Below are 18,835 nucleotides of genomic sequence, written 5' to 3' on the forward strand. Positions count from 1 at the left end.
CGCCCAACGTTTTCTCAGCGTTCCTCAACATCACTGTACTTATCACCAACAGAAACTCTGTCACAGCGAAGCAGTGGGAACCGAGAGAAGCTCTTGCTTGCAGCCCACCCACAGTTCACAAAGAACAGCAATTTATTGTCAATTTACCAATAAGGACAGAAATGCAGATAAAAAGTGAGACCAGGTGAATTTTGGAGACTGTCACAAGGAGGCTTTGCTGTACCACCATTATTTTGGGGTACATCAGCTAAGAATGGTCGGTCATAAGCACTGGAATTTGCACTGGTCTGAAAAGATCCCATTTGGGGACAAAGCAGCTGGTCTGAAAGTCCCAGAGGAAAGTCCTAACGACCAAGGGTTTCAGGTGCAAAAGTGACGATTCCAGATGGAGGATCCGGCTGCGATTCCGTCGCATCAGCTACAGGGGGATGGGATGAAAACCTGACCGTACATGAATTCTTGCAGGAATAATTTACGAGTGCTCACAGCTCACCTGCCCCAAAGCCTGTCAGGCTGTTCCCGAGTCTCTGCAGATTCATGGGGCTGAGTCACCCATGAATCACCGGGTTATCCGGTGCCGATGGCGCCGTGCCCGCAATCAGCACATACCTCTTTTCACCTCAACGCCTGTCAGAATACAGGCTGCAGAATTTGGGAGCATCAGACACCACAAAGGCTCATTTGAACACTGGGGTAAAGTCTGAATTCTTCCATTTGCAAGGGGTCCAAGGGATTTCCCACCTTACTCATGGGGCAGCTGCAATTCAAGTCTTTGTGGGGAGGAGACACAGACCTGCACTCTCTTTGCACATGCAAATTGCAATCATCGCTCCCGACTCTGCTCATCAAGTTCTAATCATCGCTGTCCGTTCGCATTAGATTGTATCTGGGAGGGGGATGAAGGGGGGAAGTTTGGCACTTGCAGCAGCTGAAATTATTACAGCCTCTAAATGAACAGGCTGGTTTTCTTTAGCAGAATATGAACCCAGTTTACAGCCTGGCTTTTGGGGTTTGTTTCATTTGTTTACTCCACACCTGCAAGCACACAATACAGGAGGTTTATCTGACACCATCCAAGACAGGGGACAATAATGCTGCATATACAGTTTCTCTTTGCCATACCGGCCGAGAAATACATGAGCAAACGCCTCTGCAGGAGCAGGAGCTCAGCTGTGGGTGTGGGTTCCAGAGCTATTGTAGTAAAACCAGGAGCGGAGAGATGCAGCAGCTGCTCCAGCAGAAGCAGAGAGCAGGGCTGGAACTGCTGCTCAGAATGGAATCTTGCATGCCAGGAGCCAAAGCAACACATCATATTTATTCTGTGCTTTTTCAACTTTTTACAGCGTTTTAGAAGCGTTTTCTTTTTCTCCCGCTCAGACTTTCATCAGTATTTTGAAGTTTTGGGTTCGTTTTTTGAACGCAAGATTGAAACAAACTGCATTAACCACCATCTCCAAGAGACTAATTCAAAAGGGTTTTTTTACACTTGCAGCGTCGCACAAGTTACTGAAATAGGGAGGCGTTAAATTGATGCCTGTGTAATTATCTCCATTATCAGGATTGGTGTTGGTAGGTTTCAGCCCCTTTTGCTGTAGCGCTGCTTTCCACCTTTTTTCGCTTTGCGGATCCTTAAAACTTCTCCTATGGAAACGCCAACACCAGTATAACGGATTTCCAATCTCCTGATGATTACCCTGCTTTACGAGCTGCTTTCTGAAACCCAGAGTAGCCACAGACACCCTCTGCCCTCATTTCTGAGGTTCTCCCCACTGCCTGAATTATCTAAAGAGATTATTACCTAAATTACCTAAAGAGATTATCTCAGGCAATCGGGAAAACATCCAGTGGTAATTAGAACTGTAAAAGTTACCACCAAGTCCAATTCTTTGACCAGCGCATTAACAAATATCCATCTCCCACTCGTGTCAGGCAACAAGTTTTCAAATTGCCTCCACACCAGGGAAGAAATGGTTTATTTGCCCCATACCTCATTATCTCAAAACCACAGCAACATTTCTGTTTAAACCTTCCAGAGAACCTATCCAGCCAAAGCAGGAAGATTCCAGCTTTCAAGGGCTGTTTGGTTTTTAATTATCCTTCCAAATAAATTGAAGGACCTTTATAATGGAAACGCTAAGGGAACAAACCTGGCAGTAAGATAGGCAGAGCAAATAAACACTTCACTTTATCTCTATTTAACGATCCCTTTTGCAAATATTCACAGAGAGACGATCTCAACATGCGAGATGATCAAATGAACAGCGTCGTTATTAAGTAGGTCTTGTTCCATATTAATCGAATTTTTAAGTTCAAACTTAAAAGAATAAAAAGAAGGTTTGAAGAATAATTTGTTCTTCATCTGCATTTTTCAGTTAATGGAAATCAAGTGAGATTTTTACCCGTTGAAGGGGATTTGTTCCCAATTAAAGCACAGGATGCTTATGGCTTTGGCAATAAATGGAGATATTCATGTTTCCCAGGATAGAGCTGCACTACTTCAAATCTTAAGTCCTTTTGTTCAAAGGTAATGTAATAGCTACTTGCTTTAAATCATTGCTCAAACACTTCTCCTTATCATGATAATGAGCAATTATGCTTTAACAACTTAAGAACCTGGACCTAGTCAAGTGGACTTTCCCACTGATATTGTCACATGATGGGTTTAGTGAAGTAACACCAGGCAAACTTCATCTTTATGGTGTATTGGTAAGCGAGTGGCACATGGGCTGAAGGGCCTGTATGCTTCACACCCCAAAAATGCCATTGTTTTCCAAACGGCACTGCTGTGTTCATGCAGCCCTCGGATTTTAAACACTGGACACACATAACTGCGAAATGGAAGTTTTACACGTTGTCATTTTCTTTATAAAAATCGTAATTTTAAGATAAACCCCATCAACTTCATGTTCACCATGTTGTTCATCCAAGATATTCTCTCTCAGGACACAACATCTCATCTGACTTCCTCAGTGGTAAAGTCCATGTGGTTTACATGATCACCCTTACAACTGGTTCAGAAAATCAGGCTCAATACACCTCTCTCTCTCAAAAAAAAAGGCAGAATAACTTTGTATCTATTTTCAGGCCGTGAAAGTATCTGTACACTCATGCTATTCAGACTAAACTGAGCTGTATCTCACTGTAAAGCACCTTCTCAAAAATTTCACTTTTGTGAGTCTCTTTTGTAGCGTTTCCAGTATTTCAATGCCCATGTGAAAAAACAATAAATAGAAAAAAAGAACCATTAATAAAGTTCCAGTATAAGCCACACCAAACCCATTAATATCTGTTCTGTGAATAATCTCTTCCTCATCTGCATTTAAGTTTTTCAGTTAATGGAAATCAAGTGAGATGTTCACTTGTTGAAGGGGATTTGTTCCCAGTTAAAGCACAGGATGCGTAAGAGTGGCTTTGGCAATAAATGGAGATATTAATGTTTCCCAGGATAGTGCTGCACTACTTCAAATCTTAAGTCCTTTTGTTCAATGGTAATATAATAGCTACTTGCTTTAAATCATTGCTCAAACGCTTCTCCTTATCATGATAATGAGCAATTATGCTTTAACAACTTAAGAACTCAGACCTAGTCAAGTGGACTTTCCCACTGATACTGTCACATGATGGGTTTAGTGAAGTAACACCAGGCAAACTTTACGGTGTATTGGCAAGTGAGTGGGATCTGCCCGGATTAAGAACATGTCTTGTTTGGGTGAGGTCACAGTCCAGAGTAACACGAGTCGCTCCTCTTGCAGATCTATGTCCCGCTGCTGTGATTTCTGCGACAAAAAGTGATGCCTAGAGAAATGGCAGCACCGCGTTCTCTCAATAGGCACCCCCAGGTAGTTTTCCAATCCACATCCCTACGGGATCGTAGCGATTAATTCTCACTCTGAAATTAAGATTTAGTTACCTGCTCAATAGCGATTCTGTGATGGGTAGAAGACACGCTTTAGCTTACCTACTAAAGGATGGGTAGGGAAGATCTCCATTCAGAGCTTATTAAAAGGACATTTTACAACTGCAAATTTATCAGAGATAGAGATATGACCCAAAGTGACTTAAAACCCCCCCCAAACACAAGCAAGCACCAAAGCACCGTACCTCTGCGAGATCCTCGAAGCAGCTGCCAGCCAGAGGATGGGGACTGCTTTCATCAGTCATTTCGACAGTATCCTCAATCAATCCTAAAAGCTTCACTGTCAGCTCATGAATATCTGAAATGTTGCTAAATATCACATCGATATCCTGCAAACAGAAAACACATCTTAGTAGTGTCTAGAATAATTTATTTTGCTTATGTAAATATTGGAGCGTTTTTGGTGAAGCCTGAAGCAAGAGGAGCCAATAAAAGACAAGGAAAAAAATGAAATGCCGTGGTGTTCCCCGCGCTGCAGGCCTGCCCGGGCACATCCCGCCTTGCCCAGTGCTCCCCCCAGTGAGATTTGATTCTTGTCTCTCAGGACACAAGAGGAATGAGGTGATTTAAAGCAGCTCCAAGTCAGACCCTCTAAACCACAGGTAAAACTCAAGCAGCCACGTGGCTCGGTTAGCAGAACACTCCCTGGGTATGGAGGAGAAATCGGCAGCTTCCTTCTCCAAATGGTTTTAGATTTTTCAAATCCACATCGAAGGAGGCAGCCCCTTCCCATGACTGGTATTTCAATTCTGAAAGGCAATTCTTGAGCCTTCTCTGCTCCAACCCAACAGTGGGGAGCTTGCGCGACCTCCTGCCAGGACCACGGCAACTGCTTCGTGCCAACGAGCAGCCTCAATGTTTCTCACACCCATTCTCATGTAACAAAAGAATATTCCCCAGCTCCAAAATATCGCCCCCTTCTTCTCCCATCCCCTCTTTGTTTCAACTCTGTCCCTATGTCTGCACAATTCTCCTCTCAGTTAGTGAGGAACCTCCAGACTCAGCTGTAAGATGAATCATAGAAACATTTTGGTTGGAAAAGTCCCTCATCGAGTCCAACCATAACCCACCCCGGCACTGCCCCATGTCCTGAGAACCTCATCTCCGTCTGTTCAGCCCTCCAGGGATGGTGACTCCAGCACTGCCCTGGGCAGCCTGCTCCACCACTTCACAACCTTTTCCATTAAGGAATGTTTCCCAATATCCGATGTCTCCTGCTCCCTCTCCTCAACCCGCTGGTACCACCTGCGAATCCCAGTTCAGGTTCTGCTGGCCTGGTCCTTGCTCCTTCCTCCCACAGCAAAGCTTCACTCATCTCTCATTACTGCTGCTCCTCTTACAAGAGCTGTGCTTCTCTCTTTAGGCTCCAGCATCCCGAAAACGGAATTTGCCACACATATAATTTCAACCAAATATTTCAATCGCTGATCAGATAGAGATTCCCTTCCCAGTCAGTGCCACACCAGAGAATGCAGAGCCGAGGGCTGTTTCCCTGGCAGGTTCTGCAGACAGAGGTGCCCTGGGGCAGACTTCAAATACCAGTTCAGCATTTATCTCCGCGCAGGCAGATAACTGCCAATTTTTGTGTTAAGCAAAAGTGTAACTATCACCTATATGAGCAAAGGACTCCAGCTATTGCTGCCGTCTGACAGAGAATCGCGTCCATTAAGCTTCACTCCAAGAGCAGCACTCTCATGCTATTAACATCAATTCCTCCATTTTATTTCATATACAGTCAAAACTCATTACGCACTGACATGCAACAAATCAAGTTTAATTTTACCTCCAATGCAGTGAATGTGATATTGATACGTTATGGCTGCTAACAGAGCAATTAATGTTACGCATCAAGAACCTATTAAAGGACTTACATTAGGTGTGAACAATTTTCGGTTTGACAGGAAAGCCTCCCGAAATACTTTGATGATCAGATTCAGCTCCCGCAGATATTGCCTTTCTTCTGCTATTTCGTTCCTCACTAGGTCATAGTAGTTGAGTTCCCCAGAAGAAGAGGGTTCGTCTTCACAGAGAGAAACCAACCCAATGTCATCTTGATCAAACATATCCATCAAAACCTAGCAAAGAAATAGAAAACGTTATATGCGAGCCCGATTTTTACACTTGGCTCAAGCTCGGCTATTTCAGAGAAATCCTTTGAGTTTTTAATACAATACTTTCTGTGATCACTTTCACAAGGGAGTAATATTTAAACTTTGGCAGTAGAAGGCTGGATCACTTGCCAAAGCCATTTTCTCCTTTATAAGTCAGTACGACCTAGAAAACAAGTCACAATTCATGCAGACCCAACTCTGAAAACAAAGCATCTTGCAAAAGCCTTTGACAAAACCCTCCTGATACAGATAAAATCACACAAAAACATTTCTCCTTTTTATGAGGATGAAAACTAAGTATCTTTTCTGTATTACAAAAGAAGGAAAGAGCTGTCATGACAAAGTGACATCAGGACAGTAAGACAGCTGAGAAATAAAGGACAAGATCATTTTCTGTCCTTACATTGTTTTGTAAGCGCTACCACTGTTCCAAAACTGAATAAGCTCAACTTAAACTTAAGTCTTTACTTGTGACAGGTCTGGCATGAATAAGGAGAAGCTTCTACATTTGAACAAAACGAGTCTCTAACTCCTATCCCACTTGATCTTCTAAACATAAATTAAAAAATCACCTCTGGTATTATCTACCTTTGTATCTGTCCAAAAGATTCTTGTAATCCCACCTCCTTACCTTATCAGCACACATTGATACTTTAATGTCCTGCTGGGAGATCTCAAAGTGCCGTATGTTGAAAACATAGTTTCCAGCCAGCTTTAAAATGTCAGCTGAGATGTATTCCAAGACAGCCACGATATATAGAGAGACGTGGTAATCCACCTTGTACCCCAGGACCTCCTGCAAGTTGAAAATAAGAGGGGAAAAAACAAAAAGCTATTTATTCCAAAAATACACTTGGAATGACAATTAACACATTGAGTTTTCTGCTGAAATTCATCTGGCTGTGTTGATAATTTACAGTAGCGTACTGGGCAGGGTAAAGGACATCAAATGAAGTTTGATCTGCTTCCCCCGAGGAAATGTTTGCAAATACCTCCTTGGGCTACTTTGCCATACACCGACAGATGAAAAGCTACACAACTTTGGATAAGTCTGGACTCTTCAGAAAAAAAAACCCAACACACTTTATTTTAAATTGTTCTTGATGGAAGAAGTTGTCTTTCATGAAACTACACACTGTATGTTCAACCTGGTATGTACTGTGATCCATTTTAGTCCATTCTTTACATTTGGCTGAGAAGCTAAGCTATCTGCATCCTTCCGTTACATAAAATAATTCAACTTTAATCATTAAAGTCTGAACAGAGGAAAAACAGGCTGAATATTGCACATTCTTCTTGTGACACATGCTGGGTGTTCTGCAGAACATGCACCACGTGGCCTCTTATTTGGGGCAGGATCATCAGGAATAAGTACAGGTAAATCCAAGCATTTGAATAATGTGGTCTTGTTGTATTTCGATGCATCTTCTAAAATCAGATTCTGCACCTATGTCCACACACTCCTAAACAAGGCTTCACTTAAAAAAGCCAGTGTTGTCTAGGAAGGTCTTATTTAATGCTGTTTTCTTTCCTAACATCTCTTCTGCTCTTATTAACCCTCACAAACGAAGACATTGTGTATAAGAACAGTGATTACACCTGAAAAAGTGCTTTAGTTTCTTCTTATGCTTGAATAATGTTTTCTTAATGCAACTGGTGCCACAACACTGCCACTGGAGAAAAGCATTTTTGAAGCTACGAATGAAAAGCAAAATCAATAGTGAAAAGAAATAGCGAAAAAGAGCAGTGTTTGAATCAGATTGAATTAAAGACCAGTGATTTAACCCTGGTTTATTGTCATCGTCACTCCTGGTGCTCCTGCCACCTGGGTTGGTACCAGAACTGTATGATCTGAAACATTCTGGAGGTGGAGAAATGATGGGAAACACCAAAATATTCCCTCATCCTGCGTGGAAAAACCCTGACTAAAGCCAACGATCTCGCAAGCCTATAAACAGTGATCCTGGTCCTATATGATGCCCGTTGAGCCCTCCTGGATCAGCTACAGGTGATTCTGTGAGGACCCAAAGGCCTAATTTCGCGTGGCCCGACGATCGACCGCTGATGGATGTCAACACATGAAAGTGAGTAATTTATAAAACCCACTAACGGGAAATTTTAATCGTAGGTTAACCTTTGTGTGCAATTTGATCTTACAATTGTCTATTCCTCTGTTTGTGCATTTTAATTTACCCTTTTTGCGCATTCTAGTTAAGAAAACCCCGCTGTAAGTTTAGCGTAAACCTTGCCATTTACAAATCTTTAACTCAATTGCTATTTTGATTGATTATAACAAATACCCTTGAATCGCTCTGTTAAACTGGCTGATGATTAAGTGCTACGAGTAATTATACAACCCAACCTTGTAACTTACCACAAAGTATCACTAAGTTCTAAATTGCTGCTAAATTGAAGCTGTGTAAGAATTATTTTCATGACCAACTGGCATGGGGGATAGGATGGCAAGTTGTGTCACAAATGACTTACAAAAGCACAGGATCAACCCAAAGCCCAGTTTTCCAAAAGACAGGGCGTGTGATAATTGGTCTGACTGGGAAGCATTAGAGATGCAGCAAAATGCTGTGGGGGGTTCAACTAAGGACGGAAAACATAAAGGTGTAATTTGTAAAACACTAGGAATGTGTTTAGAAGCAACATATTAGGAAAAGAATTAAACAAAAAAGATGAAATGGAGGGACGTAAAGCCACTGAACTGTCATTATCTTTAAGAGAGAACAACCGCAAAAACAGCTTCAGGGAGCCCATTTAAAAATACAAAAATTAGGAGAAAACGTTGAAATGATTCAAAACCTCTTGACATAGTTCAAATTAGAAAACTAATGGCATTCCCTGTGGATTGGGGTCGTAATGTTTGGAATGATTCAAACCTATCTCAGACAGAGGCGACCCCCTGCTCACCTGAGTCTTCCCGATACGTTGAATTACAAAATCAGAAGAAACTATGGGGTGGAGCTGGAGTCAGCACTTAGAAAAATAACCCCCCGCGATCTGATTCACGCGGCCAATTTACAAAAACGCTGCAGCCATAAACCCAGAGAAACCGAAGCGGAATTTTTATGTGTGTTTGCTTAACTGCTGGGGCCAGGATTTTATTAAGTGGGGATGAACCAAACGGGTTGTGGGGACCCAGCCCCCCAGATGCCCCCCATTCAATAACCAGCAGAGCGGCATAACTGGGCTGGAGGAATAGATGCATCAGAGGGAGGAGAACCATTCGTCATACCTATAAAATCTTTAGATGAGCTCTCGGCTGCAGTGATTAAAGCAGCCTGTACACACGACATTCCTATCGCAAAAACCGTAGACTTTGCCATGCAAACCCATTAATCAGGGGAGCCCCAGCTGCTCCGAAACCTTACCTCATTGCAAAATGAGAGGAAATTAAAAGAGATACTGAACATAATGCTCTTTTAGCCATAGAGGCTGATGGCGATGCTGCACCAAGAGCATTAAGACATCTCCCCACCTGGGCAGAATTAACCCACGGCATCATAAATTATGGATGAGAAATGGGATGGGATGATATAACCAGTGGAACAAAAAATAACAAAAATGTTAGACAGGTTAAACAAACACCCCAGAGTGACCCACAAGGACCGGAGTCCATTAATCGACAATCGTGCAGGAAGAAAGAAATGAACTAAGGAGAAAAGCCTCAGCATCAGGCCTTCCTAAAGCCACCATTCACAGAGAGTCTATGAGCGTAATCCTGAATCTAATTCAAGTGTGCCAAAAATGCAATGACGGCAAAAGGAGAGAGCATGTTCCAAGTGCTCTGGCGCAACTGCCGCTCAGAGAAAATGTGATGGCCCTTTCCCCTCCCTTGGAAACGAACTGCAAAACATGAGACCAGAAAACAAAGAGTGCCAGGACAACAATGCGGTCTGTCCGTCTGGTGAATGGACACGTACCAGTGGCTAATGAAAGAGGTCCTTAGATTTAATTCCAGTTGGTCCTTGATGGAAATTAGTAAAATTTCTAATAGACACAGGAGAATGAATCCCAGTACTAACACACCAGAATGGTGAGAAGCTGGGTGTGTGACCCGGACAGCAAAGAAAGCAAAATTCCACCTGAAGGATGCCAAAATTTTTAGGCACTTGGTGGATTGCAGGTAGTGCTGTGATTCCACCAGGCACCCTGAGCAAAACAGAATAACCACAAATCTAATCTAATAAAGAATTACAACAATTTATGGGTACTTTAGGATACTGGAGAACACACGTAACCTGGATTTTCTATCATTGCTTGCCCAACATATTGGCTTTTATGAAAGGGAAAACTGTGGAAATGGAATGCAGAACATGAATCATAGAATCATTTTGGTTGGAAAAGACCCTCAAGATCATCAAGTCCAACCATAACCCACCCCTGGCACTGCCCCATGTCCCTGAGAACCTCATGTCCGTCTGTCCAGCCCTCCAGGGATGGTGACTCCAGCACTGCCCTGGGCAGCCTGTTCCAATGCCCCACAGCCCTTTGGGGAAGAAATTGTTCCCCACATCCAACCTCACCCTCCCCTGGCGCAACTTGAGGCCGTTTCCTCTGCTCCTGGCACTTGTTCCTGGGGAGCAGAGCCCGACCCCCCCTGGCTCCAAGCTCCTTTCAGGCAGTTCAGAGATCAGAAGGTCTCCCCTCAGCTCCTGTTCTCCAGCTGAACCCCCCAGGTCCCTCAGCCGCTCCCATCATACTTTTGCTCCAGCCCCTACACCAACTTCACCAGCTTGAAGAGCTGCTCAAAACCCAAAACACTGGGACCAGTACACCCTCACGACCTTATTGCAGTAAAATGGGCCTTTGTTGAACATGGTACTCACTGTCACCTGTTTCAAACTGGCCCTGATGGACCTGAAGAGATCTTTACTATTCAGCTCAACAGCAGTGACTGGGACAGAACAGAGATACCTCGAATGGGAAAAGGAACTTTTGCTCTTAGTCCCAGCAGTTAAACAAGTTGAGCCACTCAGTGGTAACCCATCCAGAAAAACCCCACCGAGACTTGCACTGTTGTTCCTGTGCAGGCCCGGTACTGGGTACGATACCAGCACAGCTCCCGGAGATGGGGTTCATCGCAGGATTTTGCTCACCAGAGTCGTCATCACCAGCATCACCATCAGCCCAACTTGGTTCAAGCGCCAACGCACCTGATGCACGGGGTGCAGACCCTCACTGCCTCTATTTGTGCTCATCAACATGGGAACTCCAGTCCATCCTGCACCACAGCTGACACGCACCTACGGTGCAGAATTTACTACACAGGGCAGGATGCAATTTAATGTTTCCCCGATTCCTACCACTGCTACTACTCCACAGGTTAAGCCGTCTGTGCACAGCTGTGCAGTTTAACTGTAGAACTGTCTTGTCTGTCTATTCACTTGTGTGTGTTTTAATTTACCTTTTCTGTGTCTGTGTGTTTCAGTTAAAACCCTGCTGTATGTTTAGCCTGGACCTCACCTTTACTAACCTTTAACTAAGTTGCTATTTTGATTGTAACAAATTTCATTGAATTACTGTTAAACTGGCTGATGATTAAGTGCTATTAGTAATTATAAAACCTACCCGTGTAACTTACCACAATGGATTAATAAACCCTAAACTGCTGCTGAATCAAAGCCATGTAAGAATTCCCGTCACGACAACCTGTTATAATTAAAGCGACATCTAAAAACTGAGATGGCCACTCTCCTCCTCAAAACCCACCAACAATAAAGTCTTTATTAGGTCCCTTTTGCACCTTTGCAGATCTAGTGAGTTTAAACCCAAGGCACCAGTGACATTCAACAGTAACTGAAAGGCCATTGACACACATCTTAGTTGACAGTATACAAAGAACAGGATCTACTTGTTCTCTCTTCTATTTTGGCTTCTACAGCATTTTGAAACAAATAAAGGCACCGAAACAGTGCTGCTGAAGTAGGTAAGGTATTGGAGTTTGTTTGGGTTTATTTATGTTAAAAACTAATTAGTCGTGTTTCAAAGCAGAGTAATACATAACACACTAATGTCTAGAACACGATGAATTTAAGGACCTACATTTATTACATAATACAACATACTCATCCTGCTCTATGGTGACCCTTTACTCTTTCAGCCACCATAAGAAACTAACCTAAATTCACACAAACTAAAGAAATACTTTATGCTGGAGGGTGTGTGGTGGGCAGAGCAACAGCCATCAGGTTGTTGGGTTAAGTACCTTTAACAAAGGATGTATTTTGTCCACAGGCAGCAGGAGAGGGTTTCTTCTTTTTCGTTTCTCTATAGCAGACTGCGCATCAGCAATCGCCCACTTGTCTATTGGATGAGGAAATGTCTTTTGAACGCGCTCCTGTCCAAACATAACGAGTGCACTTAGATTAACCGCAGTAATCAAAGAGAAGTTGAAAAAAAACACAACAGCAAATTACTTCCCCTGCAGTATAGACAATTATCCTCCTCCTCAGTGTTTGTAACGCCTTTTCCTAACTGTTCTCTCCTCCTTACCCAACTCAGCTTCACTCTTTTCAATAATCCCAAGCAGCCTCCCTTCCCTAAGCACGACAAACTCCTTTCAGTCTCCTAAAATGACTCTGCTTGATGATCTTTACATCACAAGAGCAGCAAGAAACCTCAGCTGAGACCAGGAGCCCAAAATATAAACAACATCAGGAAACACTAAATAGTTTACAGTCTAAAGGAAAAAAAAAACAAGTTGTTACTGTTCCTGTTTCATAAAAGTTCAGAGTGTAACTTGTCCCACATTAGAATCAAGTTTATGGCACAAACTAGGAGGAGGGTTGTAATTAATGAGAAGTCTGGCTTAAGACTTTGGGCTCCACAAGCCCACGCAGGAGCATCTTCCCCACTGTGGCTGCAGTTTACAGTTTGCCGTGGTAAAACAGAGGCAATTTCAGGTCACTTATACATAAATTCCCATTTTAACAGGTAAGACAACCCCCCCAACAGAAGCAAGTGCTTTGGGCAGCAGCCCCCAGCGGAACACATGGAACACCCCAGCCCTGCCTTCCACAAAGTTCTCCAGGCCCCTCGCTGCAGCCTCTGCCAGCTGGGGAATTAAATGCTGGAAAAACGACTCTAAACTGAACTCTGACGACTGTTCTGATTTTGGAAAACCAGACTGAAGTTGGATAGCTCAGGGGAGCAGCAATCACTTGCTGCTACACAGCCCACTACCATGTCCCTGCTCCACGTGGCATCCCTGAGCAGCTGTGGTGCCACCCCCAGTCTCTGCTTTGGACCCATAATCTGGGCCACAATGAGGGTGACAAGCCTTTGAGGTTTTCTAGACGAGCTGAAGAATGATCCAAAGAAAAATGGTGAAATCTATGTGTCCCTTTGAGAAAAAGATTTTGGCGCTTATCTTGAAATTGAACAGGAGGCCTGAGGTCTTCTGAGGCAGCTTTTAAATATTCGCATATGGCCATTTAACGCTCAGCTTGTGGCATCAGCCGTCTGTGCAGGTAAACACACAGGGACCTTTCCTCGTGGGTATCGGTCGAAAGCTCTGGGCTGTTCCACCAAAACCAACCCTCCTTGAGATTCTACCAGGAGACCACCCGTAAAATGGATGTAACGTGTCATTCAGCAGTTTTCAGCACAACAGTTCACCAGAAACACCCGCCTTCTGCGCTCCGACCTCACTGGTCCCCAGTGTTCTGCGGGAAATGATTTGAAGGGCTCTTTCTATTTATAAAACCTTTACAGTTTGAGGTTTTAGACTTTGGATTTTGCAAATACTTCAGTATAATATTACACACAAATAGCTCCATTAACTCCAGGCTGTTGTGGAAATATCTGCACGATAAACTTGAGAGATCACAGCTCGCCTGTTTTTTCCCAACAGCTAAAAGCAGCTGAGGAGCTAAGCCAGAAGCCTTGACTCGTGGATCTCGGGTGCCTGTTGGTGGTACAACCTCACCAACAACTTGCAACACAAAACCCAATTCTGCTTTCCCCCCTCTGGAAGAGTCTGAATTTATTTACCTACAGAACAATAACGTTTTGGGGAAACAGTTACCACTATTTCAATCTAGCTCTGTGTTTTTAAATTGAATAACCATTATAACATTCATAGCTTTTAAATGTCAGGTATTCAAAATACAACACGCAGGGATTTAGCGTCTGCTGTGATATTCATAAATACAATTCAGAGAGCTGTCGGTTATCTCAGAACGTTGCCTGTATTGTGTGCAGTTCTGCACACAGCGTACACACACCCAATTAAAATTATTAATTTGTACATGCACAGGGTAATTGTATCATCGCATGACTCAGAAGCAGAAATCTCGGGAGTCGGTGTGTACAATAACCAGCACTCTCTCAAACCGGCCCGTGTGCTGAAGGGTTTGATCAGCTGAGAAGCGGAGAACAAACACGGCTATTTCTCAGCTCCCCATCCAAAGTTCAAATCCAGACTCAAGGCAGATAACAGGCTGGAGAGCTGTTAAGGGGCTATTAAATTTTGCTTTTATTTAGTCATGCTAGAATCTCTATGCATCAGTATTACAAAATACATTAATTATTAATTTTTGTTTATGACTAATGAATTAACTCGATGCTGAATAAAAGGCAACTGTCGCATCTAATAGGAATCTAAAACCCCTCAAGCAATTATTTTGTAAATAAATACATACATATATTCTTGATTTCCATGACACACATCCAAAATATTAGACAAGGACTTCATTTTGGTTTAGGCTGAAAACCCTAGACATATAGACTGATGTAAAATTAATACTCTACAAAGCTACAAGGGGCCGGAGCTCCATGAAAGCACTTTCTCCCTCTCGCCTGCAGACTGCCGCGCACTCCATTAAAGCCCTCATTTTGTACGCGATGACACAAAAGCAGACAGCTGCAATAATACAAGAGCCTCAGTGAGTTCAATAAAGTTCCAGGAACATACAACTCTATTCCCTTAGCTGCACAATCCAGGCCTAACAACAGTAACCTTTCATTCCATTATTTCCTTTTTTTGTGTATATTTATGTCAAGGAGTAGGCCCAGCTTGCAACAGCCTTAAGCCTAAGGTGCATTTGAGCAGCAGAAAATCCTTCAAAGTATTGTGCATTTATAAAAACAATGCTAAAACAAAAAGATTCCCACGATTTCTATCCTGAAGCCCTGCACAGGGAGTTTCCAATTAAGCCTGCTTTGTGAAATCTGAATACTATATAATCTTTAAGTATTACCAGACTCTGCTGTTCAGACTTAACGTCCACCTGCGCTGCTCAAAATACCTTTGTTCCTTTTAGTGATGCTGCAAGCAAGCGCTTGGTTTTCCAGTATCGTTCTTACCTCTACGTCTTGGACCGTCCGCGGCTGAGCGATGCATAGCTTGTTTAGCAGCTGAAGTATCAATTCTTCAATGTAATAGAGGGAATCTTCTTTTGCTGAAAGGTTTGGATGAACCTGTTGCTGAACCTGTCCAAAAGAAATAAAAGAATTAGGTTTTTTTTTCCCCATTTAAAAGTGGAAGAATTGGGAAAAAAAAGCAGGGCAGCTCTGTACTGCAGTGTTGCAAATTCGCACATGTCCAGTAATTTCCCACAAGTTTTTCTATGCAGTTAAGGTGGCAATTCCTACTCCTGCAAAGCTGGCATCTCTGTTCAATTAAAACCCAAGTGGTTGGCCTTGATGGTAGCGAAGGAATTTCAAGTCAAGGCAGATTTCTGCCAGTGATGCAGCAAAAACAATGACTGTGGGTAATTCTGCAGTTATTCATCCACAGAATGAGTAACACGCAGTTATGTTACTAACCCTACTAGTGAGTACTGGGTGACTGTGAGCAGAGGAGGAACACGGACCCACAGAGGAAAAGACCAGGCAAGGACTCTGGGGTAAGAGAACCAACCAGTCTGGCAGGGAACTGAACTTACGTGCTGTTAAAACCTGTGGCAATAAAAAGCCACGGCCACGACACCGGAGAAGGGCAGGAACAATTCTCTGGGATGTCTCAGAACTAAAAACAAAATAACTAGAACATGAAACGCTGTCTGAGGCATGAGAGAGATAAGTACAAAAGCAAGGGGGACCTAAGGAAAATCATGAGTCAAAACACAAGTGTCAAGACTAGGAAATGCGGTGAGAAAAGCCAACTTCCACCTCCCCCTAACGCAAGGCAGGATAACGCCTTTCACCTCCCTTCACGGAGGTTAATCACAGCTTTAGTTTCCAAGGCTGAGCTAGACAAGACAACCTGGAACAGGCAATATCAGCTTAAGGGCCACAACTAACTCATCCTGGTCCCGCGTGGCTGTTTTCCTGCTAAAAATCCCCACAAACCAAACTCCAACCCCACCTTAAAAAGAAAAAAACACTCAAGACTTAGTCTAGATACTCAGTTTTCCCTGGCAGCCTCTCAATCAGGAAAGCACTAATGAGATCTTAAACTATAGCCAAAAGATTTGTAAGTAATACAATCCAGGGAAATTCCCTACTCTCCCCATACAAACGATATGTTAATCGCCTCCAAAAAGGAATCTTACATAGTTACATTGGCATTCTGTACATGGCTCCAAACACAAGACAAACGGATCAAGAGTTTGTTGGGGGAAGGCAAGAACATCTTTGGGTCAAACTCTGAAATCCAGGCACTCCTCCCTCCAGAGACAACGGAGCTCGGAGAGCTTCCTCCAAATAGAGGAATTCATAATTTCATACCAATACCTTGAGGGTAACTCAATTAGTGGTCCTGGTGGCTTTTATAGATGGTGCAGACACAAGGCCAAGAGAAGGAAGGCAGGTGTCTGGCCAGCTTCCTTCCCCCCGGTCAAAGGAAGGTGGGCAGAGCTGTCCCGGAGCCACCACAAGGAGCCACTCGCTGCTCCATCTCCTGCTGTGGGCTGAAAATTGAGGGGGCAGGACTGGGCTTTGCCCCCACAGCTCCACGGGAGGAGAGAGGAAGAGCCAGCACGGCCAACAGGTAGGGAGACAAAGCAAAGATGCATAGAGGGGATTGCTAGAAGGGGCATTAGGAAAAGTGTGGCCAGCAGGTCAAGGGAGGTTGGTTCCCCCCCTCTGCTCTGCCCTGGGGAGGACACAGCTGGAGTTGTGTGTCCAGTTCTGGGCTCCCCACTTTAAGAAGGACAAGGAATTACTGGAGGGAGTCCAGCACAGGGACACAAAGATGCTGAGGGGTCTGGAGCATCTTTGTGATGAGGAGACGCTGAGAGAGCTGGGGCTGTTCAGCTGGAGAAGAGAAGCTGAGAGGGATCTGATCAATGGGATCAATATCTCAGGGTGGGTGTCAGAGGATGGACCAGACTCTGTTCAGTGGTGCCCAACGCCAGGGTGAGGGGCAACGGGCACAGACTGAAACACAGGAGGCTCCATCTGAACATGAGGAGAAACTTGTTTGCTGGGAGGTGCCAGAGCCTGGCCCAGGCTGCCCAGAGCAGGTGTGGAGTCTCCTTCTCTGAGACATTCAAACTGCCTGGACCCACCTGTGCGATCTGGTCTGTGACCCTGCGGGAGCAGGGGGTTGTACTGGGAGATCTCCAGAGGTCCCTTCAACCCAACCAGGCTGAGATTCTGTGAAGGGACTGCTGCCGTACACCTTCAACATCCCAGACAGACAGGTGATGACATGGATGGAGAAGTCTACCAAAGGACAGGCAGCACAGGGACCACACGGACCAACAGTGGGAACCCAAACGCCTCAGGGAAGGGGAACACACACCAAACACATGAAAACATACACCAGTGCTGATTGTAGTGGGACTGATAATTAAGATATTACACAATGGTGGTGAACAGACGCTGTCACCCATGAGAGCTCCTACACGACACCCAGGGAGAGACGTCCACCCAGGGAACAACACACATTTCTAGTGCTTAATTCTGCACTGGTGAAAGCACAGGTGAAGAAACATGTAAATAAAGCTGCTGTGCACTGAGAAGGGAATACACATTCTGCTTCTAATCCAGCTGTCCAGTTCTGTTACAGAGTTTTTGTACAGCCCTGCAAGTATCATTTAGTTTTCTGCACCTCAAACCTCTGCTTCATGGAACTGTTGCACAGCTGAGTACTACGAAAAGAAACAAACAAAAAAAACCCCAAGAAAACCAAAACCACTCCTTGAAACCACTTAAGCCTGCGGGTTTTCAACAATAGTCAGTGCGTTTCATGTTCTTCCTGAACATGAGTTTAATTCACAAAACAATGGGAAACCAGGAAGCGTCGAGTTAAGGTCCCGCCACGTCTCCGACACGAGCACTACTGCAGAAAAAGCACGGGCTACCTAGGAAATCAAGATCCTTCCCCCACAATGAACCCTTAATGATGCTCAGAAATGACAAGAAGAGGAGCTGTAAGATGAGAGGGAAGCTCTGCTCCCCTACAAAGAAAAATTGGGAACTCTCATTTTCCGTATCAGATCACAGCCATTCTCCTCTCACCAGGGTCACTCCTTTTAAAACCAGACATCCCTGCCATAAAGACTATGACTTTGCTCGTGATTAACTGCAGTTCACAGGTCTGAAAAGCTCCCAGTAGACTGTGAATATCTGACAGAGTTGAGGACGAGCAGAGGAGCATCTTGAAACCCTGTCCGAGAACCTCGGCTTCACACAATGAACACAAACAGAAGCGCTGGAGTCAAGTTTGCTTTGAAAGGAGCAAAACCACCAACATGTCTTGGTTCAGACGACTCTTCCCAGAGGATTTAGAAATCGGCTTCCACTTGAAATGGAAGGTCCCACGCGGTCCCTGGCTTGAGGAGAAGTTCTTTTGGCGTAAGTGCTGTTACTGAGGAAAAAAAAGCAATTCCACAGCAAGACACTGTTT

The 18,835-nt window shown here is 44.0% G+C and overlaps 1 protein-coding gene across 1 annotated transcript in view; it reads right to left on the bottom strand.

Annotated features, from left to right (window-relative positions):
- Positions 1-18,835, bottom strand: part of SOS2 (SOS Ras/Rho guanine nucleotide exchange factor 2) — a 60,769-nt gene that overhangs the window by 33,682 nt on the left and 8,252 nt on the right. The window contains exons 2-6 of the mRNA XM_082058012.1: positions 15,346-15,471; positions 12,245-12,376; positions 6,659-6,823; positions 5,788-5,991; positions 4,102-4,245 (exon numbers count right to left, since the gene is read on the bottom strand). Coding sequence (XP_081914138.1) covers positions 4,102-4,245; positions 5,788-5,991; positions 6,659-6,823; positions 12,245-12,376; positions 15,346-15,471 — 771 coding nt within the window. The remainder of the gene's footprint in view (positions 1-4,101; positions 4,246-5,787; positions 5,992-6,658; positions 6,824-12,244; positions 12,377-15,345; positions 15,472-18,835) is intronic.

The sequence above is a fragment of the Streptopelia decaocto genome (genome assembly GCF_964273445.1).
Source record: "Streptopelia decaocto genome assembly, chromosome: 7".
Taxonomy (NCBI): domain Eukaryota; kingdom Metazoa; phylum Chordata; class Aves; order Columbiformes; family Columbidae; genus Streptopelia; species Streptopelia decaocto.